General features: G+C 53.1%; 7 protein-coding genes across 7 annotated transcripts; 3 read left to right on the top strand and 4 right to left on the bottom strand.

Moving 5' to 3' along the window:
- Nucleotides 1-2422: 2422 nt before the first annotated feature.
- On the bottom strand, nt 2423-2776 carry PG986_003007 (uncharacterized protein; the record flags this gene model as incomplete). The annotated part of the gene is made up of 1 exon (XM_066839229.1): nt 2423-2776. The coding sequence occupies one exon, from the start codon at nt 2774-2776 to the stop codon at nt 2423-2425; it is 354 nt and encodes a 117-aa protein (XP_066704293.1).
- Nucleotides 2777-4648: 1872 nt separating this feature from the next.
- On the top strand, nt 4649-5431 carry PG986_003006 (uncharacterized protein; the record flags this gene model as incomplete). The annotated part of the gene is made up of 3 exons (XM_066839228.1): nt 4649-4689; nt 5162-5311; nt 5386-5431. 3 exons carry the CDS (start codon nt 4649-4651, stop codon nt 5429-5431), a joined length of 237 nt encoding a protein of 78 aa, XP_066704292.1.
- A 699-nt stretch (nt 5432-6130) lies between these two features.
- Nucleotides 6131-7491, bottom strand: PG986_003005 (vacuolar membrane pq loop repeat protein; the record flags this gene model as incomplete). Its single annotated transcript, XM_066839227.1, has 5 exons — nt 6131-6345; nt 6407-6456; nt 6511-6997; nt 7200-7299; nt 7405-7491. The coding sequence occupies 5 exons, from the start codon at nt 7489-7491 to the stop codon at nt 6131-6133; spliced, it is 939 nt and encodes a 312-aa protein (XP_066704291.1).
- Nucleotides 7492-8614: 1123 nt separating this feature from the next.
- Nucleotides 8615-9926, top strand: PG986_003004 (nuclease PA3; the record flags this gene model as incomplete). Its single annotated transcript, XM_066839226.1, is given in 5 exon segments — nt 8615-8786; nt 9112-9200; nt 9260-9463; nt 9478-9679; nt 9751-9926. 5 exon segments carry the CDS (start codon nt 8615-8617, stop codon nt 9924-9926), a joined length of 843 nt encoding a protein of 280 aa, XP_066704290.1.
- Nucleotides 9927-13428: 3502 nt separating this feature from the next.
- Nucleotides 13429-14767, top strand: PG986_003003 (uncharacterized protein; the record flags this gene model as incomplete). Its single annotated transcript, XM_066839225.1, has 6 exons — nt 13429-13790; nt 13842-14136; nt 14195-14361; nt 14419-14459; nt 14519-14623; nt 14685-14767. 6 exons carry the CDS (start codon nt 13429-13431, stop codon nt 14765-14767), a joined length of 1053 nt encoding a protein of 350 aa, XP_066704289.1.
- A 2076-nt stretch (nt 14768-16843) lies between these two features.
- PG986_003002 (transcription mediator subunit Med12) lies at nt 16844-21407 on the bottom strand (the record flags this gene model as incomplete). The annotated part of the gene is made up of 4 exons (XM_066839224.1): nt 16844-18025; nt 18106-20164; nt 20217-20708; nt 20746-21407. 4 exons carry the CDS (start codon nt 21405-21407, stop codon nt 16844-16846), a joined length of 4395 nt encoding a protein of 1464 aa, XP_066704288.1.
- A 45-nt stretch (nt 21408-21452) lies between these two features.
- Nucleotides 21453-22134, bottom strand: PG986_003001 (uncharacterized protein; the record flags this gene model as incomplete). The annotated part of the gene is made up of 2 exons (XM_066839223.1): nt 21453-22038; nt 22097-22134. The coding sequence occupies 2 exons, from the start codon at nt 22132-22134 to the stop codon at nt 21453-21455; spliced, it is 624 nt and encodes a 207-aa protein (XP_066704287.1).
- Nucleotides 22135-27496: the final 5362 nt, after the last annotated feature.

Below are 27496 nucleotides of genomic sequence, written 5' to 3'. Positions count from 1 at the left end.
GATGACAAGTCAAATCCTCTCGACCAAAATGTCAAGATCACTTTTACGCACAACAGCCCGCTGTCTGCGGTAATTTGGGGGTGTAAGCCCTTAAAGAGGAACAAAGATGGAGGGAGAAAAAGACGAAAAGCAATAAAGTACAGGGGCCACGATGGATGAACCCACTCTCGTGCCCTACACAGAAATGTACAGGCAGGCTCAAACCCTATCGGCGCTTTTGACATGATTGTAGCCCGTCAGCGATTCCTGCGACGTGGTACCGAGCGAGCTTCACGGAATGCAGTCTGGCCGTTGCAACGTATGGAGGGTATGGAGTTAACAAACAGCTTGATGTTAAACAACCTCTATTTCCGGTTGGCGATAGGGTGTTTGCAGAATGGGCTGGGGGTGGTTGTGTCCTCAACAGCATTCAGCACTTAGGTACTATATCAGCCATGTGTTATCATGTGTGCGAGACGGAACAAAATTCATTGGTGTTATTGGCTGGTGTTCTAGCAATCCGATTTGTTCGGTTTTGTCTCCAAGGGGCAAAATGCTAACCTGCGCCCAAGGTGCGTCGAGTTATGTACCCTTTTCCGTCTCACATCGGACCAAATATCAATATGGGCTGACACGAAATAAGGTGCTGACGGCGGACGCTCCTCAAATTGCATATGCAAATGCATGTTCCTGCCTCCCCGATGCATGGGGGGCTGCTCTCCGATTGCGTCCAGCATCAATATCAACGATTTTCTCTCTTTCTTCGAAATGAACGCATGGGACCCGGATCTGTGCATTAAGAAAAACATCACCTTCATTGCATTGATACTACTTGCTTCTTTCATCTTCTTCTTTCGGGACGTCTGTCTGTGAGTAAGCCAGAGCCGGTATGGTCCAGGTCCAGAGCCCCTGAAGCTGAAGCAGGTACACATGCATTTCATCCCAATTACGTCCATCTCCTGAACCACAGCGATCGAAGGAAGGTTTATTAGCGCAGCCCGGAGCACATGCAGTTTGCAATACGGCCGACGACCCAAGTCTAATCCCGACCGTGCATCATCAATGGCTCTTACTTGTAGCATTCCCATTTATGGCTTGAGGTTAGTGGCTGGGTCAAGTTACGACACACGTGGTCCTGAAGCGAAGCGAAAACGATTTCTAGCAAGACGACAACTATTGCCAGATGTCAACGCAATATATTGAATCCTAAAGAGTTGTCTTAAGCAAATAAGTGACACGAACATAGCCCATGATGTAAACGTCTTCGTTATTCGTTCTGGGCATGAACTGGAGATACATGATGATGAACCGATACTTTCGAGTACGTCCCGATAAGCCTGCTATAAGGAAACTGGAATCAGGTCCGGCCCTAGCCCCATCTGGAAGAAAGTGCCCATGGCATCCCAAGTCTTCTCCCTATTGCAGGGGAGCATTGTGTCAATGGCCAATCTTGTCCTCGTCCATGCGAGTTGACGAAGAGGCAATTCTGGTCGAACTACCCTCGCCATCCAGACGCGTTGTCCCTGGCTGCGGTGTCCCTGGTTTGCCATACCGGCCATGGGTCGTGCGATGTTCGGTGTCGTGGGACGCAGCATCCTTGAACAGCTGTGTGGTTGCCGGTACCCCCTTTCAACAAAGGTGTCAACCTATCGCTTCCTCCCACGAAGTCACCTCTGCATGCTACAGAGGCGACACGATGGAAGATAGGTGTTCGTCGACGGGAGGGAGGCGAAACAGGTATGCGAGATAGTCCGTCATCCAACTCAACACGGATCTCGGCTCGTCCGAAGCACCACGAAACGGCGTGTCGACCCCAGTATTCATCATACAAGCTTCACGCGTCCTTGGCGATAGGCTCCTTGCGACTTCTGACCGACCGAGTAGCTGCGGGCCGTGTTCGCTTCGCATCCAAGTACCCTCACTCTCCTACCGGGCCCAGGGTGGAGTCGTCGTGAAACTGCGCCATGAGATGCCATCCTGCAAAAATCGAGAAATCCGAGTGTCGTACCGTCCCCGAGAGAGCATGTCGTTCGATCCAATACCCCAGGTCAAGGGGTCGGTCGTCAAGTCGTACCCTTCAGTCGCATGATCGTCCAAGGTTCGAGGGGGCTCGATCGTCTGCTGCCAAGGGCCATCAGGCGCAAGGGTAATCGGTGAATGAAAAGGAGATCGAAACAGTGTTTAGGCTGAGGAACAAACCACCACTTTCCCTTTATACCTCCAGAGACCCAAAGCCGGGTTCTCCATACGGCTTCGGGCCAACGGCCTTCGGCATCGCACTCTCTGCGCTCCGGACGCCCGGGAAGCGCGACGACTCCACACTTCTCCTTGTTCGACGAACCTCCACCTTCTTCCTACCCCCCTTCCTCCACTGAATGTGAGACGACGTCGGTCGATTGACTCCAGCCAGTGGCTGCATCCGATCCGGGCCCCTGGCGCTCTCCTAGGCCTTGGAAAAAGACGGCGTCGTTGCTGTTGTCGACGTGGAGGACCTCGAGGAAGAATCAGAAGCCGTGGAGGACGCAGGCGACAGCAGCGGCGACGTCAGGGTGCCGTGCAGGGCGAGGGCGTTGCGCGTGCTCAGCGACACCAGGACCTCCTCGTCGGTGTACCGGCGCGCCTCGCGCTCCGCGCGCCTGTCGTAGAGCTCCCAGTCGACCGTCCTGGCCAGCGACTTGTGGATGTGGATGCGGCGCGGGCGCGCGATCGGCCCTTCGGGTCCCGCCAACGTCGACGGGCGGCGCCGGGTCGTCGGCTCCGAGATGCCAGACGCTTGGGTGTTGTCCATTGGGCTCATGATTGCTGTTGGTTCGGAGCCAGTCGATCTGATACTGCCGGTTATACGTCCTCTTTTATCTATGATCGCTTGCTGTCTCGGTCTTTTGGTTTTGTTTGTTACGTCGGTAGACAATATATAATTGTATTTGGTTATATCTAATATAGTCGGCGAGGCTTGAACCAGGCTTAGACCTGGGGATCGCATCGATATATAAATTGCGTGCATCATGTAGACCGAGACACTGAAAAGCCTTCAACATACTAACTCCGGCGGTTTCCTAATTAGTCGCACGATCTAGAGTATAGCAAGGCTGCGCTCAGTGCGTGTTGGTGGTGAGGATCATCCTATCGTACGACCATGCATCGTAAGACCACAGTTCAAGCCACCAATCGCCTTCTCATCGGGCGAGGAACGTGAAGAAATCCAAGATCGAATGCAACCTCTACCCTCCTTGAATCCCGTATATTCGGGACACTTGCCTGTACCTGCTGCAAACAGCAGGTCGCGCACGCTCAACCTCCAGCATCCAACATTGCTGCCGTGACCTTGTAAGGAGCCGCTCTTGCAACCGACAACGTGCGAAACGCAAGGGAGAGAGCCCGAGGGCACTTATATTGCTGGATTGTCGTCTGATCTGGGATACAATGGAAACACTTGATACTTCTACATGGCTCTCGCCAAATCTGAATCGCGGAAATTGCAGCACTGAGAACATTGCGAGGGATCGAAATATGAAGCGAATGGCAGCGGCAGTTCAGGATGCAGCTGTCAAGGCTTGTTCGCATCAGCATACGCCTGCTTCATTTGTTAGACGGTTGATCAGCAACCGTGATGACGTGAACCCATAATATGACTTGGGAGAGTACCTACATTATGTAGCCAAAGTTTGCGATGAGAACAGGGCAGCCAGGCCGCCTTCGTCGACCCGAACAGATTCATCCCAGCCTGTCAACACGGTTTCCCCTTGCCTTTTCGTTTCTTCGATGCCTCTGCGCGCAAAAGCCAATTCTATTGTGGCATCATGCATCATCGTCATCGATCGCTCGCAATAATCCCCGTAGCACGATAGATAGCCTCTCCTCGGCAGATCCGTCACACAAAGTGTTGTTGACCTGCTCCTGCCCTTATTTCCGTGTAACTGTATTCGGCGTAGCTTGTAGGGTGGGTGTTCGATGTACTACAAATCTAGCAAGTGTCGACGGCGGCAGCAAAATGCCGACCGACGTTGCCGCCCAATTAGAAAAGCGACGACATCCCTGCCGCTCCCGTTTGAGAACCCTGTATCTGCAACAGCGCCTGCTGGGGGCAGAGACAGAGAACCAGACAACCACAACCTGGAGGAGATGGGGGTTCTGTTCCTGCATGAATTGATTGGGGGCTCCGAGCAGGATTCCCAGACGCCCACCCGCAACCCGATCTGTCAACCGCTCTATCCTGTCCATTTGACCAAAGTGCTGGCGGGTGGCGGCACACGCCGACAAGCTAGGAGCAACCCGTGATCCTTCAAGGCATTTATTTGCCTTTCCATCGCGCACGAACAGACAAGCACGCGGTTAGCACAAGGTGGGAGACTCACGGACGGTAGACTACTACCAACAGCACCGTTCGGCCCCGTTTCGTTTCACTTTTGCCTGCCTTTTTCCTGAAACCCTCACTTTTTGGTCTTGCTTGATCGCCCAGGCCCCTGCGACGACCTCCGTCGCAGAGTCGGTGAAGGCGCCCAGAACAGGCACCAAGCGACGAGGGAAATGCCACTGCTACCTCTCACTCTCGGTTTGGCCGGCACAGGCTGTAGCAGCGGCAGCAGCAGCAGCAGGGCCTGTAGCAGCATTGAGCTTAGGGGAGGAGCCCTGAGCTGGGGGTGGCTTCGATCCCGAGCGTCCGCTGGCCATGGGTCGCATCGTACCATCTGAGCTTTTCCTTCCCTATCTGTAAGTACCTCCCTCGGTATGGAGTCGTTCTATGTCGCGTCACAAGCCGAGACATGGCGGCGAAGCAAGCGCCTCTGCGGGGCGAGTTGGGCCCCGTCTACTATCCGACGGTAACCCACGCCTGGCAGACCAGCTCATTCGGTCTGTGTCCCTTTTTTTCCCGCATTGTCCGTGATGGATTCATTTTAGTCCTCTTCCCCTTTAGTATAATCTTCTTGCCGTCGCCGTCGCCCGTTTCTCCCTCCGCTGTGCGTATTCCATTCTAAGTAACAAGATCCGTGATCTTCTACTACTACCACATTTATATATTACTTCCATCGCGAGTCTACTTGCTCTCTGTCGCTACACACCATAGCCAGCCCCATCTTTTCGATAATCGAGAAGTTTGAAAAAAAGAGAAGCAGCTGGCCCGAGGAAAGCAAGCGAGTAATACATAGTCGACGCCGCTAGCATCGATCACTATCACCACTAGTCAAGATGAAGACCGCCTTTGCTCTCCTCTTCGCCGCCGCCGCGTCCTCGCCTCGGCCGGTGTGGTCATCACGCCCATCCTGCAGGACCAAGTCGTGCCCAAGGTTGCCGACGACTGCTTCTTCGGCGTGACGACGCCTCAAGGTTGCGCGTAAGTTGTTTCGTCTCTCGTCGTCCGAGAGTAAATAGTCCACCTTGGCTAACATGCGACCCGGAAACAAACAGTACTCTGCGCAACAGCCGCGTCGTCCCCGCGCCCAGGAAGCAGTGATCTTGATGATGGATCCGGCCCGTATGCGCATGCGCTGCACCTCCCCCCTTTCATCAAGAAATGTCGAAGAACGGAACACGACATCTTGGCTTCCTATAATAGCTTTGCGCATGCCATACTTCTACCACTGCCGCATCCGGGCCCGGATTCTACTCACCCGGACTATTCCTTGCCAGTACAAGTCATTCAAGGGCGGCAGCCTCGGGAGGGCTCTAGACTATACCAAAGCGACCGAGTCATTGGGATGGGTTAGACTTGCCAATCTGGTGGCCTTTTCTTTCTGATTGCGAAGGTGGAGCTTGATTGCTGGAGTTAAAGCCTGCTGGACCGGACTGAGCAGTGATGACAAGCGATACTGCTGCAGAAGTGAAGCCGTTTGCCCTGCGATGCGGCACTTGCGTTGATGTAATAATCCTCAACATTATACCCCCAAAACACTAAACACAAACCCAGGAATGTTCATCATGGGAAGTATATATACCGTTTTAATTCTGTGATGTTTTTTTAACATGAAAATCAACTTGTATAAAAATCTATCCGATGCATGAACATGTCTGTAGTGCAAGAAGTCATTGCCGACTGCCGGTGTATCAATGCTGGTAATGAACAAAATCAGACTCCGTACCCATGCACTATGCAGTCAACCTCGTCTGCGCCCTATGCGCGCCAAACGAACCGGCCACCATTGGCTCAGCCCACCTAAACCGCCCCATTGGTCTTTGGTGGTTCTCGCTTCGGCGCGTAGACGCTGAACTGGTAGAATATGATGCAATCCTCCACCATGGTACCCAAAGACCCAAGCAGCCAGGGGACGGCCTTGATGATGTCGTCGGCAGTCTGCGAATACGAAAAGACACTCGCGCCATAAGTGAGGTTGCCCGTCAAAGACAGCAAGAAGAACAGCAGTGCAAGGCCTACAGCGGGACCAGTTAGCCTTGAACGTTTCATGATTCACTCGAGTATGTGGCAGCGCACCTTCGCAGGACTTCTCCCTGTAATTTTTGATAATCTGAGGTATCCGAGCACTGGAAGGGGTCAGCGTTGTACAGGCAGGATACTTCCAATTCCACGCGACCTACCAGAGATAACAGACCGCACTCAAATAGCCCAGCGACATGCCGACAATGGCAACAGCCGATTTCGCTGCAGGCAGGTCGGGAGACTCGGGGGCGTCCCACGCGCCCGCCTTGTACGAGATGAACCAGCCGAGGGTTCCCACGATGTACACGGCCGCGACGCTCAAAGCATTGTGGAGCGCCGGGTTGCTGTCGGGCGTCTCGTCCTCGCCCGTGACGACACGGCGGATGGGATCGAAGCCGGATTCTTCGTGGCGCATCGAGTTGCGGCGCTGGGAGCCCGGAAGGGCCGCTCCCGAAGAGGCCCTCCTCCGGCGCAGCAGCGGCTCGTCCTCGGAGGCATCGGTGGCGTTCGACGCCGCTCGCTGGCGGGCACGGCGGGCATTCCGCGTGTTGTAGTATAGGCACTGGCTGATCAAAACGAGATCCGAGAAGCAGAAGTACGCTGCCAGCGCCGTTGCGGTGGGCGCGATACCGGTCGCGAGGGCGCCTGCGGAATTGGGCAGTGGTAAGCAAAACGGCACGTGCCGATGCAGCCAGGGACGAGATGGAGGTTCAATGCAACTTGGCCGTTGGTAGCCCAGAGCATGTTTTTAAGGTTCGTGAGAGGTGCATTGCGACCCAAGCAAGAAAAACCCGCCAATGCATAGACGATAGTTCAGGCAAGATAAGACCAGGAGATTTGAACGTACCACATAGGTTTGCGATGTCACCAAACAACCAAATGAGAAGAAACGGCATGGAGAGGCCCTCGGCGCTCTGCGCCCTGTAATTCGTCAAGAGTTGGGGAAGCTACCACCAAAGGTCAGTCAAGTCCCGCCCGGATCCAATGCAGCAGGTCCGAGTGACGTAGCAGCAGGCCAAAAGGGGACGAAAAAATAAAAACAAACAACGAACCAGGAGGCATATCCAGGCGGTAAGAGAAATGCTGCCAAAGACCCCGGACATGGCCTCGTGCACCGAAATGCCGTGGACGACAGCCATATCGATGGATCGATCCCCGGGAGGCAGAGTCGAAGGAGTGATGGCGGAGAGCGACGTTCTAGGAGCTGCGAGGGATTGATGGCAAGGACTGGTGGTCAATCTGGCCGGTCTGGGAGGAGGAGAAAGTATATAGGAAGAATCTCGGTCGCCAGCCCTCGCTTAGATCACCATGACAGGATAGATAGACACCTAGTTGCGAAAACGGGGACTGGCTTTCTTATCAGAGTCGTCAGGTGGGACCGCTTCCTGCTCGTGGGGTGTCCCATGTGCTACCAGATAGCGAGGAGGAAGGGAGTCAGCTGGACCTGTACGCACCGTGATAGGCTGCTTTGCAACGAAAAGAGGCTGCCCGTTTTTCCCCTTCCCTTATCAGCCAGTGTGGTTGGTGTTGTCACGACTTACACCCAAAGATAAGCCCAAAAAGCCAAATGGGCGCAGTGACGAAACCGGAATCGCCCTGATGCAAGCCGGTTTTGCCCCAAGATGCTCCCGCAGTCACCCTCACCAGGCCGCCCACTAAATTCACGCGGATCTGGGCCATCCGTTGTCTGTCGTCCGTCACCTGCCGCTCGAAACAGCTCACCTGCTTTAGCTGATCCCGAGTGCTCGGGGCTGCCCGCATGGCCGGCCACGAAAGCTTCGTTACCACCTGCCAGCGCGCCCGACGTGGGCTGGCTGCATTCCAACGAGAACCAGAGAGCCGAATCCGCGACATCTTCCAGTCAAGTGCCCTCTCTCCTCGATGCACGTATGCAGTTCGGGGATGGGGTGGGGGTTGTCTTGCTGGTGAACTCGTAGCAAATCCGAGTCACTTCGGGATCCATCCCGGGGCCCTTTGTCATCCGCGGCATTTGCCTTTGTCATTGCCTGCGGCCAGTGTCATCTGAGGTTCCGCTCACGACTGTGCGCTCTGGCGAATCAGCCGAATGGCTGGGTTCCCTCAGCAACCGCCAGCTGCCGCCACTGGTCGTAATTAACTAGGTAGACGTGCCGTGCCGCCTGTGTTCCGGTCCAACATCAATACACTATCAATATCGTCTATTTTATGGTTGCGACCGTTCCTCTTGTACTCTCCGGCCATCGCGAATTTTCCTAGCGCTGTACTCGTCCTTGTGCCTCCATCATGAGACCCTCCGCAGCGGCTACCGGGCTTCTCGTCGCCCTCCCCGCAGCCCACTGCTGGGGCAGTTTGGGTCACATCACCATCGCCTACATTGCCACCAACTTTGTGCAGGACGACACGGCGACTTACTTCAAAGAGCTACTGCGGAATGACACCGTGGACTATCTGGCGGGTTTGTTTCTATTTTCCTTGTTCTACAACTCCTGGTTTTAGTCATCGTTGCCGTGCCATTTTGTCACAGAGCGAGGTGTTCTTCATTAGGAATCCATGATCGATTCTACCAAAACATTTGGACATATCTGCTCCCAACGCTAATCTGGGCGACACAGGCGTGGCCACGTGGGCAGATACGGTATGGTACTCCCTTGTACCTCGTTGCGCGAAGGCGATGCTAACGCCATGAGTTTGTTTAGATTCGTTACACGAAATGGGGTAATTCTGTCCCGACGAGCTCCGACGCAAGAGTCGTTCGGAAGGTGTCACTAAACCGAGTTCAGGCCAGTTCACGAAAGATTTCCACTTCATCGATGCGAAAGACGCACCGCCAACGAACTGCCATGTCGACTTGGATCGCGACTGCAAAAAGGTACTTCCCGTGGCGTATACGGCTTCCATCCAGTTGTATTGACGTCGTGAACCAAACAGGACGGCTGCGTAGTGTCGTCTCTCGACAATTACACCCGGCAATTGCTCGACAGCGAGCTGGTGCCCTGGAGGCGAAGCCAGGCCGCCAAGTTCGTGATCCACTTTGTCGGGGATATTTCCCAGCCGTTGCACGCGGAGAATGTGGCACAGGGCGGCAACGGACTGCACGTTCGGTGGGAGGGCGCCGATCTGAACTTACACCACGTCTGGGACTCCAGCATCGCCGAGCAGATGCTGGGGGCATCCATCGGAAGCCCTACCCAGCCGCACACGCCTGGGCAGCCAATCTGACCGCCGCGATCCGACACGGGAAGTACTCGGAGCAAAGTACAACGTGGGCGGACGGCATGAGCCTCGACGATCCCATCCAGACCGCGATGGCGTGGGCTCGCGAGTCCAATGCCATTGTTTGTAGCACAGGTGAGCGACTCCGTTCCGTGCTGCCCCGGCTCCTATAGGCTGCCGTGCTGACAATGTCGTGAAAATGCAAGTGCTACCCGACGGGCCATCTGCCATTGTCGGCCAAGAGCTCGCGGGTGGGTACTTCGAGCGTGCCGCGCCCGTCGTCGAGTTGCAAGTTGCCCGTGCCGGTTATAGGCTTGCGCAGTGGCTGGACCTCATCGTCGAGCGTATCCATGCTCAAGGCCCAGCCGGAGTCGAGTTGTAAATGTCGGTTGGTTGCTCTTCATAGCGGAGGGATTAGACACAAGGGCAGAGGTCCCAACAGCGAGAATGCGACCATATATTACAAGTGAGAGCAAGCACGGCTTCACACGCCAAGCTTAACAGGAGGCCTTGGCGGGCTCCCAGTGGATAACTACCTAGGTATCTTGGTGTTCACACGCCCGACGTCCTTGTGGAGTGATGCCTATCGTGCCAATGTCATCGAGAAGCCAGCTAGGTGCACGTCAACAGGCCCGAAACCTCGAGGGTCGATCGCCCATAGTGGTGTTGGCGGGACGGCAGGTCAGGCTCAGGAGAAAGGCCGGCGTCCCGCTCTGGAGTTTCGTTTGCCAGCCAGCAAGTAGGCGTAAACGTTTCGAGTCGGGGCTGTTTGCTTTTCCGAGCGATCCGTTTCATATATCCGCCGCCTTCGCGGCAGGTGAAAAGCCACCGGGTTGGCGCGACGGGGTGAATCCTTCTGCTTGGCGATCTGGGCCACGTACATGCGTACCCAGACGGAAATGCAGCGATGCCGATTCCTCAGGGCAGAAGCTCAGGGCCCGGTGGCAGGGCCATGACGATCTCCCTCTGCCCAGTTCTGGTACCAGGTACCTGAACGGGGCTCTCGGTTTCACCCCGACTGCTGCTTTTGTGGGCCAGGGCGTCCACGATGTGACCGTTGTGACCAAAGGTAGCGGCCATCCGATTCCGAATAGGCACGAAGAGATTAGAATCTTGCATGAATGCGACTTTACCTCATAGGAACGCGGCGTCTCCCAAAACCCAAGCACGGTGGGAACCCACCGAGTAGAACTGCCGCATCGCCACGCATGAAGCATGACAGCCAGCTGTCGCTTAGGTGATCAACAGTACGAGAGAAAAGAGAATCGACGCATTGATGACTACCTGGCACCCTCGCTGTCATCTGAGGATTCTGTGTTTCCAAAACGTTATTGTCGTCCCAACTTGACCAACTTTACGAGAGGGATCTTCTCGGCAGCGCCTTTGGGAGATTCGACAGGGGTGCTAGGCACGCCCCCTCCGACTCGGGTCTGTCGGCCGGAGGACTGCTGGCGGGATAGCGGCGGGCGGTGGGCCCGGATTGGAGAGGTTTTGCGATCGCGCACATGGCCATACGATTCGCATTAGCTGGCCGCTTGGACTCTTCTATTTCTAATCAAATGATCGTACATCTTGCCGTGGGTCGTCGTCGGCACCGCGGCCAAAACCTCTGGACGAACTGTTCGACTTGGACATCGCACTTCTGAAGAAACCCTGGCTGGGAACGAAGATGCCTCCGTCGGCACCATTCGTTCCGGCGACTTATCCGGTGCCCATGGCATCATGAGGTCGTAAGTGGGGAGCTGTTTCTGGACGGATTCGATGAGATTTCAATAGACCAGCCTGGAGCCGGTTGGAGAAGTCAGGCCATTGCCACGAGAGCAGGAGAGGCTCCCTCGGCCATCCGAAATCTTTCAATTCATCAGATCTCAACGGAAGTTGGGGTTTTGGCATCAGGAAAATAACCATAAATTGGGTGGGCGAGTGGAGAACCCCCCTGGTTGACCGGGGGTTTTGCGTACTGTGTGCAAGTGGGACGGTCTTTGCCTGGCCGCGGGAAAAGTGCGTAGCTATGTAGGTATGCGAGCACATGCAGATAGACGGTAGATAGCACAGGAGCGGGAGGCGAGGGAAAGCGCGGCCGGGCTCTGGGAACGACCTTCTCGGCAAGCAAACAAGAAAAAACGCCCCCAAGCCAGCCGTGCCCGAACATGGCAAACTATCAACAAGAAGAACCGAACGCTGCGGTTTGGATCTGCCGCTGGCAGGTCGTGACCGGTGGCGATCCGCCCTTTGAGTCAGTCAGCTCTCGAGAGCGACGAACGCCAGAAACGTTTCCTGCCATTTTCTGCCGAGTTTGGCCCTGACGCTCGCGCGGGACGACCGTCGTCCTGGAGTGGGAGAAGCTCGAGTCGATTAAGCTTGTTTGGAACGTCCGAGGGGCTCGCACCGTATCGACTTGCTTCATCGCCGCCTGGGTTCGAAACGTCGCTCGCCTGATGTCGCAGGCACGCGGCCCTGCTGATTGGTGCGCCGCACTAGCAGCTGGAGTCGAGGCGGGGACTTGCGACAAGTTGAGCCGCAAGGAACAGACAGATTCCGGCCAGCAGCGCCGGGGTCGTCGCCCAGGCCGCCCTCCACCAAACGCAACAACGCAATTAGAACATGGGTTGGACGCTGGTCTGATGCAACATGGGACTGATGGATCGGGAATCTTCACCCTTTCCCCCCTCCCAACCCAAAACAGCCTTCCCTTCGTTCTGGGGCCGCTCGACTCCAACTAAAGTAACTATACACATAACCTTATAGCCTCTAACCTTACTTCTGACAACGCGATTAGCGGCCGCAGGGGGCTATGCCGTCCATGGAATGCCGCACACAACTGTGCTGTAACGACAGGTGCTGGCTGGCTGCCTGCTGCTCCCAATGCCGGATGCGAGATCAAATGCTGCATCGTGCACACGACAACCAGCCGTAGGGCGTATGTAGAATGAGTAACCGGGTCAGCCGGGCCAAGAAGTCGACGCGAGCGCGCCAAGGTGCGTGTTCACACCCGACGGGTGAAGTAGCCCTCTGGCGAAGATCTATCAGCCCTTGGGCGACTAGCAGCCGGCTTGGAGCTGGAACTTCATGCCGATCTGGCGAAGCGTGCAGAATTGAAACGCGTTCCTTCGTTCCGATGCGCGATGAACGTTGGGGATGAGGGTGGTACAACTGTGACGTTCCAAACAAGTCGGTCGCATCCTGTTCTGCAAGCAGCAACCGCTCTGTCCGGCCTGCCTTGGCGCGCAAGAGTGCCCAGGCGGTTGGAGGAACAGGGAGGTACGAGATGCCCTTCTTCGCTTGGTCCTTAGACTGGGGCCAGTCCCGGGCCAGGGGTCTCCATCGTCAGGGTTCCACAGCCGGTCCGGGGGCCCCCTGTCAGCAGTGTCACTGTCATCCTAACGACTTTTGGGGTCTCAACGCTCGACGGCCGCCTTTCCCACACACGGCTTGACGGCACACACACACACACTTCTCTTTGCCGTCTGTAGGACCCCGACGCGACGACGTTTGGGCAACGGGGTGGGTACAGCTCCTTGCTCCATGATACTAACATGGTTGCAAACAGAAGCTTGGCACTCGGCCATGCTTCCAGAACCCCTGTCGCCTCGAGACTAACCCACCAGTCCGAGGCCACGATATAAAGATATATGGCTTGGCCGGTTCCATTGCACATTTATCCTGCTTCCTCCATTCCACATTCTTTTCGATTTTATCCGTGGGATCTGGTTTGTGCTTCGTCTTTCGTTCTTTTTTCGACTTTTCTCTTCAATATTACACTGTCTGTGACAGTCTTGTTTTGCAACTTTATTTGGCAACTTCTATTATTCTAGAAATCTTCCGTCCCAACAACCGAAGTATCCTATTATTCTTAGTCACCTGGACCCCCGACACCAGACAAGATGTTGGCAAAGAGCATAGTGGTCGGACTGCTGAGCGCTTCGGCTGCTGCTAGTGCTATTCCTGGACCCTTCGATAAACTCCTCGCTAGACGCTCCGATGGTCTCGAGGTTCGCCAGAACGGCTTCGGCGGCAACAAGGGTGGCTTCGGCGGAGGTGGCGGAGGCTTCGGCGGCAATGGCGGTGGCTTCGGCGGAGGTGGCCAGGGGCAGAACAACGGACAGAACAACGGGGGCCAGAACAACGGGCAGAACAACGGGGGCCAGAACAACGGGGGGAACTGCTTGAACCAGAACGTCATCCAGAAAGCCAGCGCATCCTCTGGCAACGCCAACGGCGAGAAGGGCCAAGCCGCTTCCAAGACGTAAGTTGTCCACTTCGGTCATCATGGCCACTGATACTAATACACGGTTAGCGACAACAACAACTTCATCAACTTCTGCCAAGGCTCCACCTTGACAAACGGCAAGCAGGTCAAGCAAGGCTCCTGCAACGGTATCCCCATGGGCAAGATCCCCTCCCAGAACAATATGGTGTCTGCCATTCTCCAGAACCCCAAGCACAACCAGAACCTGCAGGCCAACCAGAACTTCGACATCACCGTCCAGATGCGCAACTTCGCCCCGGGAACCTTCACCAACCCGGACACGACCTACTACTCCGCGCCCCAGGACCTCAACGGCGCTGGCCAGATCATCGGCCACACCCACGTGACTGTCCAGGATCTCGGCAACACCCTCAACCCCAACAACCCCCGACGCCTCGCAGTTCGTCTTCTTCAAGGGTATCAACGACGCCGGAAACGGCAACGGTCAGCTCAAGGCCACCGTGACCGGCGGTCTCCCTGCCGGCAACTACCGTGTCTGCACCATGGTCAGTTCCGCCAACCACCAGCCTGTGCTGATGCCCGTTGCCCAGCGCGGTGCCCAAGACGAGTAAGTGCCTGCCGTATTGCTATCTTTCGAGCACCTTCGTGCTAACTCCAAGATTAGCTGCAACAAATTCACCGTCGGCGGCGGGAATGGCAACAACGGTATGTTCTGACCAGACTTGTTCAGTTCCTACGGAGCAATGCTGACTTCAACTCGACAGGCGGTAACAACGGCGGCAACGGCGGCAACGGTGGCAACGGCGGCAACGGTGGCAACGGCGGCTTCGGTGGCAACGGCGGCTTCGGTGGCAACGGCGGGAATAACGGTATGCTCTCACGAGACGGAGTCACCTCTTGCGGATCTATACTAACCTTGGGCCTCGGTAGGCGGCAACAAGTTCGGCGGCGGCGGCGGCGGCTTCGGTGGAGGCAACGGCGGTCAAGGTAAGCGAGCCCCATCCTCCCGATAACCCTTTCACAGCAGCTTCCTTCCCAAGTTCGAACATCGCCCCTTTTCTCATCTCCATTCGAGCATGGCCCTATCCACACCCCGCGCTCGTTTCCACTGTGTTTGTCGAGAGCCAGCGCCAGCGCCAGAGCAACACAGACACGGTGGTAACAGGGCGACGGGGTGGGATGTATCCGCCCGAGCCCAACATCTCCCTCTTGCAACCCAACACTCTTCCTCGCATCCCATCCGCTCCAGCATTGCCCTCGCACTCGTCCGCCATATCGTCACACAGCCTATAGCCAGACCCAGCCTTCTTAGCCTCCTCCGCCTATCCCATCTCCACAAGCGATACCTATGAACAAGAAACTAACTCAATGCAGGCCGTGGACGTGGACGTGGACGCGTAAGTAGAGCCAGGTTCTGAGCTGTCGGCTGTGCAACGATGTGGCCGAGTTGCTTGGAATACCCATCCGAATAACCGTACTGATTCATGATTTAGCAATAAACCGTGGCGGGTTCGGCCAATTTCCTCCCATCCAGAGAGGCGGTGGCCCTCGACCCTTTACTGTCGCCGGCAATACTTTCGCGACCGAAGCGGAGGCGCGGCAAAGGCAATGCAGCGTAGGTCGAATCTGCCTGCATCATTTCACGACGGTACTAATGCGCGCTTCTAGATACAAAACAACAATTGCGCCGATCTTGTCAACAGCGGGAAGTTGCCCGGGATGTCGGTCGGCGATTGCTCAGCCCGAGAATCGGCCTGCAAGCAGCAAGGTTAATCGTTCGTTGCTTGATGCACGAAGAATGGCCTAACCCCAAGCCCGCCTGCTCGAGGCTTTACGGCGATAGAATACTTTGAATGTCGGACGATCTTTTCTTTATAATACTTGATTCCCAACCCGTGTACCATTAGTTATGACGATTATATGTCGGAGAGTGGCAGAACGACGAGCAGATTACAATAAACAACCATTTCCCACGAGTACGGCCCATCCCAAATGTCGTATCTGATTCCCTCGTTGCTAGTGATGGGGTCCGTCCGGTCTGCGACTCGTGCGACTTGGCAGTCATGCGTGAGCCCACCCTGGTGCTACTTGGTTACCTCACGATGGATGCTTAGGTAGCCGGGGGTGTTCGACCGATGCAGGAAGAATTTGTCGTGCTCCTCCCTATTCCCGTGCCCATCGAGAATTGCCGTGTGCCAAGAGCGGCATCGAACGACGGACAGACGGGAAAGCACTCATCACCCCATCCGACTCCTAGATGCAAAGATCGAGTCACTTTGAAGATGTCTAATCGCTCAGCTAGATGGTCCAGTGAGTAACAATTATTTACAGCAGTACCTCTCTTCAGCCGTCGCGCTCAGCCTAACGCCGGTGATGTACTACCCTAGATAGGATACTATAATTCTACCACCTGAAGAAAACGTCCTGGCAAGGGAACTAAGTAACACGGCTTCGCGATACTACCCTGGATGGGAGATGAACTTGATTAACCTCTAGAAGAATTCTTTGCTAGATAGGTCAGATAGGGTCTAGAGGCTTCAAAAATTGGGACGGGTAGCTAATCTGGTACCTCGAATACATGGGAAGGATGCCTCGTCGCCCAGCAGGTCGATGAGTTCAATGCACCGGTAGCCTGGGCAGGTGGCTCTCGCCCTCGGGACTCGATGCAATTAGCAGAACAGCCGGGTGATCCCTAGGCATCCCACCAGCCAACATTGCCAAAGCAGCTCATAATAGGATCAAAGCAATCGATAGTAGCACGTTGAATGTAAGCGACGACAGCCACCATGACGATAACCGCGCCGCGGGCTCTCCTCCCGGCAGACGCCGCTCCAACGCTCAACAAATGGGAATGCGATAACTACCTAATCTATAGTCGTCATACACTGCGCTTCATAAAACGCCAGACGAATGCCCCAAAAGAACGGACTCCAGACGCCTAAACGATGCTTACGCCAGTCGCCGTCCTAGCCCCTCCAATACGCCCCCTCTCGGCCCTGCTCTCGCCCGTAAGTCGAGAGGCCAAGATCCCCCGATCATATACTCCTACATCTCTCCCATAAACAAAGGAAAGAAAGACCATGCCATGGTCATGCGATTTTCCGCGCCTCGAAAAGGTGGAGGCTGAGGCTCGTGTCGTTCTCCCCCACGTTCGGCGTGGGCTCGTTGAGGATCTCCCAGCGCCGCATCACAAAGGGGCTCAGCCGCTCGGGCAGCATCCCCATGCCGATGCCCATGGCCATGGCGCGCCGCTCGTTGGCGCTCATCGCCGGCGACGGCTTCTCCCGGTGCGACAGCATCAGGCTGTCCGCGGGGTTGGCCGCGAAGCTGAACAGGTACCGGACCCGCGCGTCCGAGGCCGAGTCCTTGACGGCGCGCACACACTGCTGGCGCGCCTCGTCGTCCAGGCTGTCCACCAGGACGAGGGCCAGGTCGAAGGCGCGCTCGGCCACGGCGGGCGACTGCGCGAGGTCGAGCTCCTGCGCCAGCCCGGCCAGGCTCAAGCACGCCCTGGCGCGGGTCTCCTGGGCGGGCTTCGAGCTGTCGGCCGTGCTTCCGGACGAAGTGGCGTGCAGCGTGACGTACGACAAGACGAGAGGCAGCCACTTCGAGATGACGTCTTCCTTCCGCGCCGCCATCTCGGGACCCGCGGTCGCGAGGATTTCCCACTGGTCGGCCAGCTTGTCCGCCATGGCGCCCGAGAGCTGCGCCGCCTTGGGGCTGGGGACCCCTCGTATGATCGACTCGATGACCGCCAAGAGGTTCTCGGCCATGTGGAGATTGGTCCGGTCCGTACCGTCCGAGTGGGCCATCGTTTTGGCGGACGGGAGCAGATCCAGAAATCGCGCTTCGGCGCGACCTTTCATGTGGTACGTCACCTCCGAGTTGAGGCAGGACAGGATGCCCGTCCACATGATATTGTTCGCCTCGATGGCGTTGTCCATCGCCCTCGACAGAAAAGCCAGGTGCGACTGGAGCTTCTCCGCACCGTCGGGCCCGGACGCGTCGTCAAGGGCAAGGTTCAGCGACAGCTTGACTTGGCAGTACGGTAGGGTGAATTCGTTGGCCAGCTCGAGGACTTGTTCGAACGTCTGCTGTTCGCTGCCTCCTCCGGGGACGAGTAAGTTCGTAGTCAACGTGTCGATTAGTAGAGTAAGTTTGGAATCCGGATGTTTGAGAGCCAGCGTCTGGCTCATGGCGTGCGAGTCGGCCAGGATGAGGCTTCGCAGGAGCTCCAGGAACCGAGCCCGGGTCTTTTCGTCGTCCAGCGGCTGTTCGATGGGGGTTGCTGCTGGCGGGAGCTCGAGTATTCCGCAAGAGCGCCCCGGGTGAGGAGCATCAGCTCCTTCACGTGGTCGTATTTGACTTGCTCCTGGACGATGCGGAGCCGGTAGCAGTCCTCGTGCGTCATGAACCGGTTCGGCGAGGGCTCGAGTATCAGCAACTGCAAAATCTCCTGCGTGTAGATCGAGGCAAAGCCGACCAGGCCCGGCTGGTGTGGGGCCGTTTGCATCATGCTCCTCGCCGTCGAAAACAAGATCGCCACGGCCAGACATCCGGAGCTGACGAGCAGCGGAAATATTTGCGAGATGGGGGGCCGATTGGTGAGCTTCCGGATGTGCAGAGCCCAGCCCCTCATCATCGTGTCGAAGTGGGGCGTGTCAAAAACACGTAGTCTCGTCAACAGGACGCAGTACGCCCTTTGGCGCTCGTCGGACTTGCCCCAGCAGTTCTGCAGACGGTTGATGATTGTCTGGAACAGCCTCTCCATCGTCGGGCGGTCGGCGCTGGTGTAGCTCGCCAGCTTTTCGATCGACTCGCTCAGCTCGGTCTCGTCGTCCTGCAGTTGCGTGGCCATGTTGTCCGACAGCGGCGAGGACGCGTCGACCGCGCTACTGCGATCCGTTCTGGCGAGGTCGTTTTGGAGCTGCGCCGCCAGTTCCGGCAGCCCCGGAATGCGAGGCGCCAGTTTGGCCAGCGAGGCGAGGATCGGACGTGCCCCGATTCCCTGCTCCTCTCGCAGGGCTTTCAGCCGGCCCAGGAACGCGTCGAACAGGCGCCGGGCGGAGCCGATGCTCGCAAAGACCGGGAGGTGGCGGTTGACGGTATCGGCGCAGGCGGCCAGGAGCTCCGCGTCGGACGAGGCAGCCAGGGTCGCGAGCGCACGCTCCAGCATCGTGAAGTCTTCTACGGCCTCCAGCAACGTCCGGACGAGGTCAAACTTGTGGCTCGTCATCTCGATGCCCGCCTTGCCGAGGTGCGGGTTGGGGGCGAAATTGGGGACGAACTCGCTGGCGATCCAGTTCCCCACGGTAGACTGCAAAGCCCGGCTGCTCAGCTTCAACAGCTTCGTCAGCCTTTGGGCGCTGGGCGGCCTCCTCCGCAGCAGAGGGTCGTCGGCTTCGAGGGGGACCCCCAGCGAGTACTTGACGCACTGGACGGCGCTCTCGATGTCGCTGGCCTCGTATTCGACGGAATATCCGGCACGCCGCAGGATCGACGCTCGCAGGCCCTTCATCGACTCGCTCAGCGAATGAGTGGGGACTTCGACCAGGAGGCGAGTGAGGCACGGCCCGTCCGGCTCGATCTCGGACGGAGTTCCCAGCCCGCCCCTGGCGATGAGCCACTGGAGATATTGGGGCACGGAGAACTGATCGGCCCGGATAAGCTCCGACACGAGATGGTAGACGGAGTGTTTCCGTTCGCGCTCGCGCGGGACCTCGGTGGCCAGGAAGTCGATGATGGCTCCGGTGATGTTGACATCGAAGGGGACCCACGACCGGAAAATGGCGGTGGCCGTAAAGATCTTCGCGACGCCCGGGCGGTACAACGACACGCACCACTCCACCACCACCTTGGCCAGCCCGAATTTGTCGTCGCTGGCCTTCCATATCTGCGTGGCCAGATCGCCGGTGAAGGGCTTTCGAAGGGTGCTGTCGAGCAGCTTGACGACCGTGCCGCGGACGGCCGGCTGGGATTTGATCTGGGTGCTGGTGAGTCGATCGTTGCGAGCCTCGATCATGTCGCAGGAAAGCCTGTAGGCGTCGTCGTCGACGGGCGCCGAGGCCAGTATGGTCTCTCTGTGTTTCGACCACGTCGTCGGGTGTATGAAGTTTTCTCGGTTGGCGAGGAGCAGAGACCGCAGGAGCGACGACAGCTGCGTATGCAAGGGGAGCAGGATGTCGCGATCCGGATGGCGGTACAGGGCTTCGTGGTGGCTCAAAATGGTAGCAACCAGCCGCCGGCCGTTTTTCCTGCACCGAAGGAGGTCGTTCCAGTAGATCTGCACAATCAGAATCCACATCGGCAGCCGCGCCTGGTTGCTGCTTTCGAGCCCGGAAACGAGCCAGTCCAAGTAGTGATCGCGGTCCATCAAGAACTCGGCGTACAGGTGGGTTGCGAGACGTATGCTGCGGGTGGGTTAGCGTGGTATGCTGTGGACGGCGACGGGGGAGAGCTTACGCATAAGTGACTTTCGCCTTCCAGCTGGCTTCGCCGAAGGCACTGACGACGCTCTCGATGAACTGTTCCACAAAGACGGTCCAGTCTCGGATCCATTTGGTCTCGCCGCCCATGACGAATGTGCCGTTCACCCCCTTCCTCTTAAAGGCCCTGATCTCGTTCGCGCCGACGCACTTGGCGAGCCACACGGCGCGGTCGGTAGGGACATTCTTGTTGAGGCACTGCTCCAGCAGGACTTTGCCTCGGATTCCGTGCGGTATGGTCCTGCTGAGCCGCCGGAGCGAGATGGCGGGGTTGGCGAGGTCTTTCAACCAGACCTCTCGTTTCGTGTCGGTGAGGGTGACTCGGGGAGGCGGTTTAAACGTCGAGGCAGACGTGATCTGCCCGCCGAGCCGTCTTTGGTTCATGATGGTAGTAAATATGGTGGATAGGGTGTGAAGGCCGCTCTTGTGTTTCAGCGCCGGGTATAGGGGCGTTTTTGGCCGACGTGTACTCCGAGCCGATCTGCGGCGGAGCCTTGTCGTAATACCCGTGGCGGATGATGTTATCGTTGAATTTGTCCTCGGGATGGTTGCCGTGCCACGCGTAGAAGTCCGCGAAGCCGGTAGGTTCCTGCTTGCCCATGTTGGAGTACCGCGGGGCGGCCGAGGGGGCCTCCAGGACGAAAGGCTTGGGCCGCACATCCTTCTTGGGCGGCGCCGCGGGCGTGGGTGCGGCGGCAGGCGGAGGGCGAGAATGGGAGACGGGGACGATGAAGCGCGCCCGCCGAGGCGGCATGGGGAGAGGCGCGGCGTCATTGTCGGCCGTCGGGCAGCGGGAGGGGTTCGGGCTCAGGTCGCCCAGGTCGGAGACGTCGTTCATGGGCGGCATGATGCGCGAGGGGGTGAAGGCGAGGTTCTGGGGGCTTTCGCTGAAGCCGGCGTGGTCGATGCCATCGTTGGCCAGCTCGAGCTTGAGTTTGGACCCACCGCGCCGGGGGGTGGTGCCATAACGTGCTTGGTTTTGCGATACGTCGGCGGCGTCGGCGGCGGCGAAGTCGCTGAAGCCCTCCGACTTGCGAATGGGCGACGGGGGCGGGTGCTGCTGTTGGGAGATGGTGCGTTGGTGGGGGGGCCTCTGCGACAACCCGGGCCCGGAGAGCGAGCGCTGTGGTTGTCGCTGCGACACGGCCAATGGGGGCCGCGAGGTCATCGTGCGTCGGTACACGGAGGCGCCATGTCTTTCTCTAGGAGGTAGTCATTGCTGTCGGTGGTGGCAGATGGCGAGAGGAGGTCGGAGAAGGGATGGTGGTGTGGGATGGTGCAAAGACCTGAGTCGTGCAGCGTCGCTGTCGTTTCGTCGGAGCGAAAGTGGAAGCCAAGGCTGACGTCGGGATCGGCCGCAAGCAAATGCAAGGAGGGTGGATGGAGTCGTAGGACGGATGGGCAAATGGGGGGTGGTGGGTTGAGCAAGCCAGGCCGGAGATGGTACTACTATCGTGGTTGGGAATGTACAGACAGCAAGGCGAGCAGGGCGGCCCAGAGCAAGCGGCGGCAATTCAATTGGCAGCAGCAGTTGCGGACGAGTCGGGTTTCCTGTTTCTCGCAGAGGGTCGGGAGGAGGTGGAGCAGGAGTTACAGAGGAGGAATTAGGGTGGCGGCGCAACATGAATGGAGACGACAGTGCAGGTCGTCTGGCTGTCTGGGCCCGGCTCTGGCTGGCCTGGCCTGGCTGGCTGGAGGCACAGGCACGTGAGGAGGAGGAGAGGATGGAGAGCGACGACACTTGCTGGCTGCGGTGGGGATGATTCCGGTCGCCAAGCCCAAGCACGCCAGCGTATGACCTGCCTACAAGTACGAGCCAGAGGGCGATTCAAATTATTCAATAGCATAGCAACGGACCGAGGGCTAGATTCCGACTCGGTAAAGATGATGCACATCGGGCACAGCGTCAACAGAACTGCGTTGCTGCTGCATGGCATACCTACATACACGCAACAACTTACTTGCACTTGCACGGTGCGCCAAAAGCAACTCACGACACGGCGGCTTCTGTCCCGGCGCCGCCGTCGAATTTGATATTTTACTCTCGGCCAAACCTGCGTAAGGTATTGATATACATGACGAATGTACCCCATACTCTCTTGCTATCGATCCTATTGAGCGTTGCTCCTGCGGTAAGCTGACGGAGGCGAAACAAACCTCTCGGTTGTTGGCGCTATGCAGCGTCACCATCCATCTCTAACAAGTAGGTGCAGTGGCGTCCCCGTTGAAGTCGACCGTGTGCAATATTAGCTTCCTCGTGACGCGACGCTGCTTCTCCTCGGGCGGTCTAAGCAACAATGCATTAATGTTGATGAGGCATGCAGAAGCAGACAGCGCTGCCTACAAAGCTACAAAGCTTCGCCTATCCCAGCCCATCAGTGCAACCCAACCTGCCAACGTAACTAGTAAGGCGATCGATCTGGCGGGCACTCGTCCTGTCGTCCTATCCGGCCAACCATCTGCATCTACCTAGATGGCTAGTGGAGACCGTAGCGCAGCATGATTAACCTTTGCCATCCCGAGCCGAGTCTGTCGTGGCACCCCCTGCCTCCCTCAGGGCCTTCTGCAACTGGTAATACTTGCTTGCTCCATGCAGGCTAGTTGGGTTATACGGGCGACAGAAGACAGACACCTGTTGGGCCATGGGGATGCCGTCAGGAACGCATCATTGCTTGCTTGCTCGCTATGCCGCAGGGCAGGCCAAACGCTGCTGATGCAACCAGCAATCGTGTCGGTCAGCAGTCCCCGAAGGATTCTCGACTCGCCGGAGGGATGCGAGTCTGGTGAGCATGTACCCGCTCGTTTCGGGATCTTGGCCGGCGATACGAGCACCCAATTCAGTAAGACGCCGCGGTTGCCGAAAAAAAGATGTGTCAGTCTCCCACGTAGGATGATGATAAGGTCGACCCGTCAGGGCCCTCGTTCCCCCACCCCCCGTCGGATTTGTCTCAATGGGTGGTTCACGGGGCGATCGTCGAGATAGCCTAATTACACCAATTACCACCCGAGACAAGGAAATCTGGTGCCGCCTATTGGTCGGCCGGGAGGACATCCTGACGACAAAAGCACACCTCAACATACGATGCAAGAGGAGAAATCAGCAGCGGTGACTATATATCAGCCAGCCATGAAACGGGGTTCCTAGCCAATAGGATCTCAGATCGTCACCTGCGGACTTGCTCCTCTCAGGCTGTTGGCTGCCGGTGGGTGCAGCAGCGTGCCGCATATGTATGCAGGCACTTACTGTACTTGCTTGTTGCTTGCTTGCTGGGCACTTTTTCGTAGCAAGCAACCTTGCAAAAAGACACTAGCCATATTCCATTGCCAGTTGACGGTCAGGCCAGAAGTCGGTGTATCCTTGAAAGTGTAGGTAAAATCAGTGGATAAAAGTCTGCGCACGCACCACCTCTAACACTAATCTCACCACCTTTATCTATAATACCTTTCTATTTTATAACTATTATAACTCTATTAAAACACTATAAATATTTATAAATTTAGTCGTATTTTAACTGTAAAGCGAAAACGAAATAACGAGTTCTTTTTTAATATTATTACGGTTATTACCGCGTTTTTGATTATGGGTTACTTAAAAAAAATTATTATAAACGCGTTTAATACGCGTCGGCGTGTAATTATTAATAACTTTATAAAGCGCTTTATTTAATAAAAAACATTAAAAATAGTACCGTGAAATAATCGACTATATAAATTAACCGATCGGTAAAAGCGATATTTAATTTAATTAATTCGTTATAAACCTTATATTACTTAAAGAGAGGTTTATTTTAATATAAATATTTTAATCGATTAACGATTACATTATTTTTTAAATAAGACTATATACCGCGAGCTTAAAAAGAGAAAAATTAGTTATTAATATACTATAAAACGTATCTTTTTAATTAATAAAAATATTAAAAAGAGGCTTATTTTTTACCGTTATTAATCCCTTTTAAAAAGAATAAAATAATTAATACTCTACTTTTTTTAAACGAATACACGATTTAAAACGTACTTTATATATTAAGTGATTAAGTTTTTTAATATAGTTTAAAGCGTTATAAGAGGGAGTTTATTAGCCTTTAACTTTATTTATACCCTTAAATTAACTTTATAGTTTAAGTAATAATGTAATAAAGAGAGAGAGGCCGAGACCTCCCCTTTTATTTTTTACCGGGGTAATCCTACTTTTCCTCACGGTGGTTTTAACTTTACCCGGTATATTAAAGTTTTAAAAGAAGCTTTATTTCTTTTTTATAAGTTTAGTAACTTTTTTATATAGAATAACGCGCGTATACACCGTTTAAACGCGGTTATAAAGTTCTTAAAATCGAGGGAAATTTAAACGATTAAATAGCTTATTTACTTTCTTAATTTAAACCTTATTAAGTAAGTTTAAAAGGCTTTTAAGGTAAAAATTTATAAAATAAAGCTTAATTTTTATTATTTAAAAGATAATATTCCTTACGAGCTCTATATAAAAGAAATAATAAAGGCGGCGTAGTTTAAAGTTAATTTAAAGTTAATATAAAATTTATTATATTTTTTTTACGTTATAACGTAGTTTATCACTACGCGATGTATATTACTTAACGACGTAACTTTTTTACTTCTCGACCTTTTTATATAAATTAATTTAATTATAACGTTTAAAATTAATTAAAACTATTCGTTATTCGATTCTTCGCTTAATTTTATATTCTTTTTATATATTCGCGCATTATAACCTATCTCGCCGTAAATATTATAACGCTTTTTACCGGTCGCCCTTCGTTTTAACGAACCCTATTTTTATTTTTATTAAGCGTTAAATACTTTCTTTTTATTTTTTCGTTTTATAGCTAATAAAATTCCTTAATAGTAAGGGTTTTTTTAAGCTGGACTCGCGATTTTTTAGCTTTTCGGCGTTTAAAAAGTATTAAATTAGCCTCTTTTAATATATATATTTTATCGCGTATAAGGGTTATTTTATAAACTATTTTAATTATATTTTTCGCTATTTAGTTTATCGTATTTAAAATCGGCGTCGGAGAGTTTTTTTAATAAGTAAACACCCTTTTTTAATATAAGTAAAGTGTTTAATTATTTATTAAGGGTTAAATAGCGTTTAAAGGTTATAAGTATTAGCCGTTCTTAAACGGGATAAGTTAAGTGTAAGCGTTCGGAGACGTATATTTAGCTTATTAATTACCTCGTTAATGTTATAAAGTATTAAATTAAATACGCTAAATCTAAATTTAATATTAGCTTCCGTAAAAATAATAAAATGTACGGCTTTAAAAGCGATAAAGAACTCGAGTTTAATAATATAATTTATAAAAGCTTTAATAAATAGCTCGATTCTTTTTAAAAATAAATACGCTTTAAAAGCGAATAAAGTATTATATTAAAAGGTTAGAATAAGTGCGATAAATAAAGAGGTATATTAATAGTAATAATAAGGTTATTTTAATAATATACCTCGAATTTAATCGAAATATAACTCTCGTGGCTATCGAGAATTAAGAGGCGGTAGCGACCTTTCGTTTATAATTTAATATATTTATTAAAGTACTTAATTTAGTTTAAGCTTATTTTATTATTAGTTTAATTATTAAAAGTCGGCTTAATTATTTAATCGCCCGGTAAATCGGTTTCGCGAAATAAATTCGCGAAATAATATTAGCTTTAAACGATTAAAAACGGCGGAATATATTAGCTTTACGAATTAATATATTTAATCGCCGTTACTTATTCCTAATTATTAAGTTAAACCGACTTCGTTTTTTTACGCCGCTCGGCGCGTATTACGATAAGTATTAACTCGATTATACTTATTATAAAGCCGATTTCGTTAAAATTTTAAATATTTTCGTTAATAATCTTATATTTCGTTTTTATATTTACGACTAGCGTAAACTAAGTAAAAATAACTTTAAAATCTTCGTAAGAAGCCTTTTAATAATCGTATTAACGATTTATTTTAATTTTTAAGTTTAAGTTATAGTCGATAAAACGCTTAATTTAATGCTTACCGACGCGGTCGCCGTTACGCGATACGGTAAAAAGATTAACTATATTTTTTATATTAGCGAAATTAAGAGGTATTCCTCGGATATTTAAATTAATTATATGTTTATAAAGTACCTCTTTTTTAATTAAATTTATTTTATATCGTTTTAATCGAATTTCGCGTTTTAAAGTTCGGCCGTAAATTTAATAGCGTAAAATTAATTCGGGTATATTATAAGCTTTTTATCACGGCTTTAAATACTAAAATAAGCCCTCGGCCTTTAACGGGCCGACTATTATGCTTAGCGCTACGCACGGACGTTCGAAAAGCGCCCTTTCCCGAAAACCTCTGCTTTCGATCTTCTGTTTCGTAACTCTTTAAGCTACGTTTTCGTTATATAGTTACCGATACCTAAGAAACTATAATAATAAAATTAACGTTGCCCTACTTATTTTAATATTTAATTACTACCCGTAATATTATATAGCTCTATTTTATAAATATTACGACCCTCGCCGCGATAATTATTTAACTCGACGTCTTTACGAACGCCCGTACCCTTAATACGTTTAAAAACGTAATCGTGTTTAACTCGGAAGCTTAGTTTTGATATAACCTCGGTTTTTACGATTATATTAACGGGTTAAAAATTAAGTTAAACTCGGCGAAATCTTAGCTTATAAACACGTAAACCTAATTCGCGAATACGCAGGTTCGACTCACTTAGAAATAAACTATCGTAACCTATTAAAAAAAAACTTACCGGAATAAATTATCTTTAAAAAACGAACTTATTAAATAATTACGTATAAAAAAAGTATTAACCCTTTCCGCCGCTATTTTTATTATAACTACTCCCCCGATTATTTTTACCTTAAACGCCTCTGCACTCGTTTTCGTCGCCCTCGCCGGTATTAATTTACTTATAAGCCTAATACCGAGATTATATACGCCGCCTATTACCCGCCGTCCCGGATCTCCCATTAAAAATAAAAAGCTTTTTAACCTAGTAAAATTCGATGGGTTTCGTTAAAACCTCCGTCGCTTTTTCGCTTAAATATATAATAAAATAACCTAAAACGAAGACCGTTTCCTAACCCTTACGTCCCGCCTAGTATACGTAGCCGGCCGCTTAAAAGGCCAAGCCTATAATTTAATCTTACCCCGTATTTATAAGGACGTCCTCGATTTCTTTAATTACGCCGACTTTTTAAAATATATCGAGACCGCTTTCGGTAACCTTAACCGAGTTTAAAACGCTC

Source organism: Apiospora aurea (genome assembly GCF_038362705.1).
Source record: "Apiospora aurea strain CBS 24483 chromosome Unknown utg000002l_segment0_segment0, whole genome shotgun sequence".
Taxonomy (NCBI): Eukaryota; Fungi; Ascomycota; class Sordariomycetes; order Amphisphaeriales; family Apiosporaceae; genus Apiospora; species Apiospora aurea.
The sequence above is the reverse complement of the archived record's forward strand: the minus strand, read 5'-3'. Positions and strand labels throughout refer to the sequence as shown.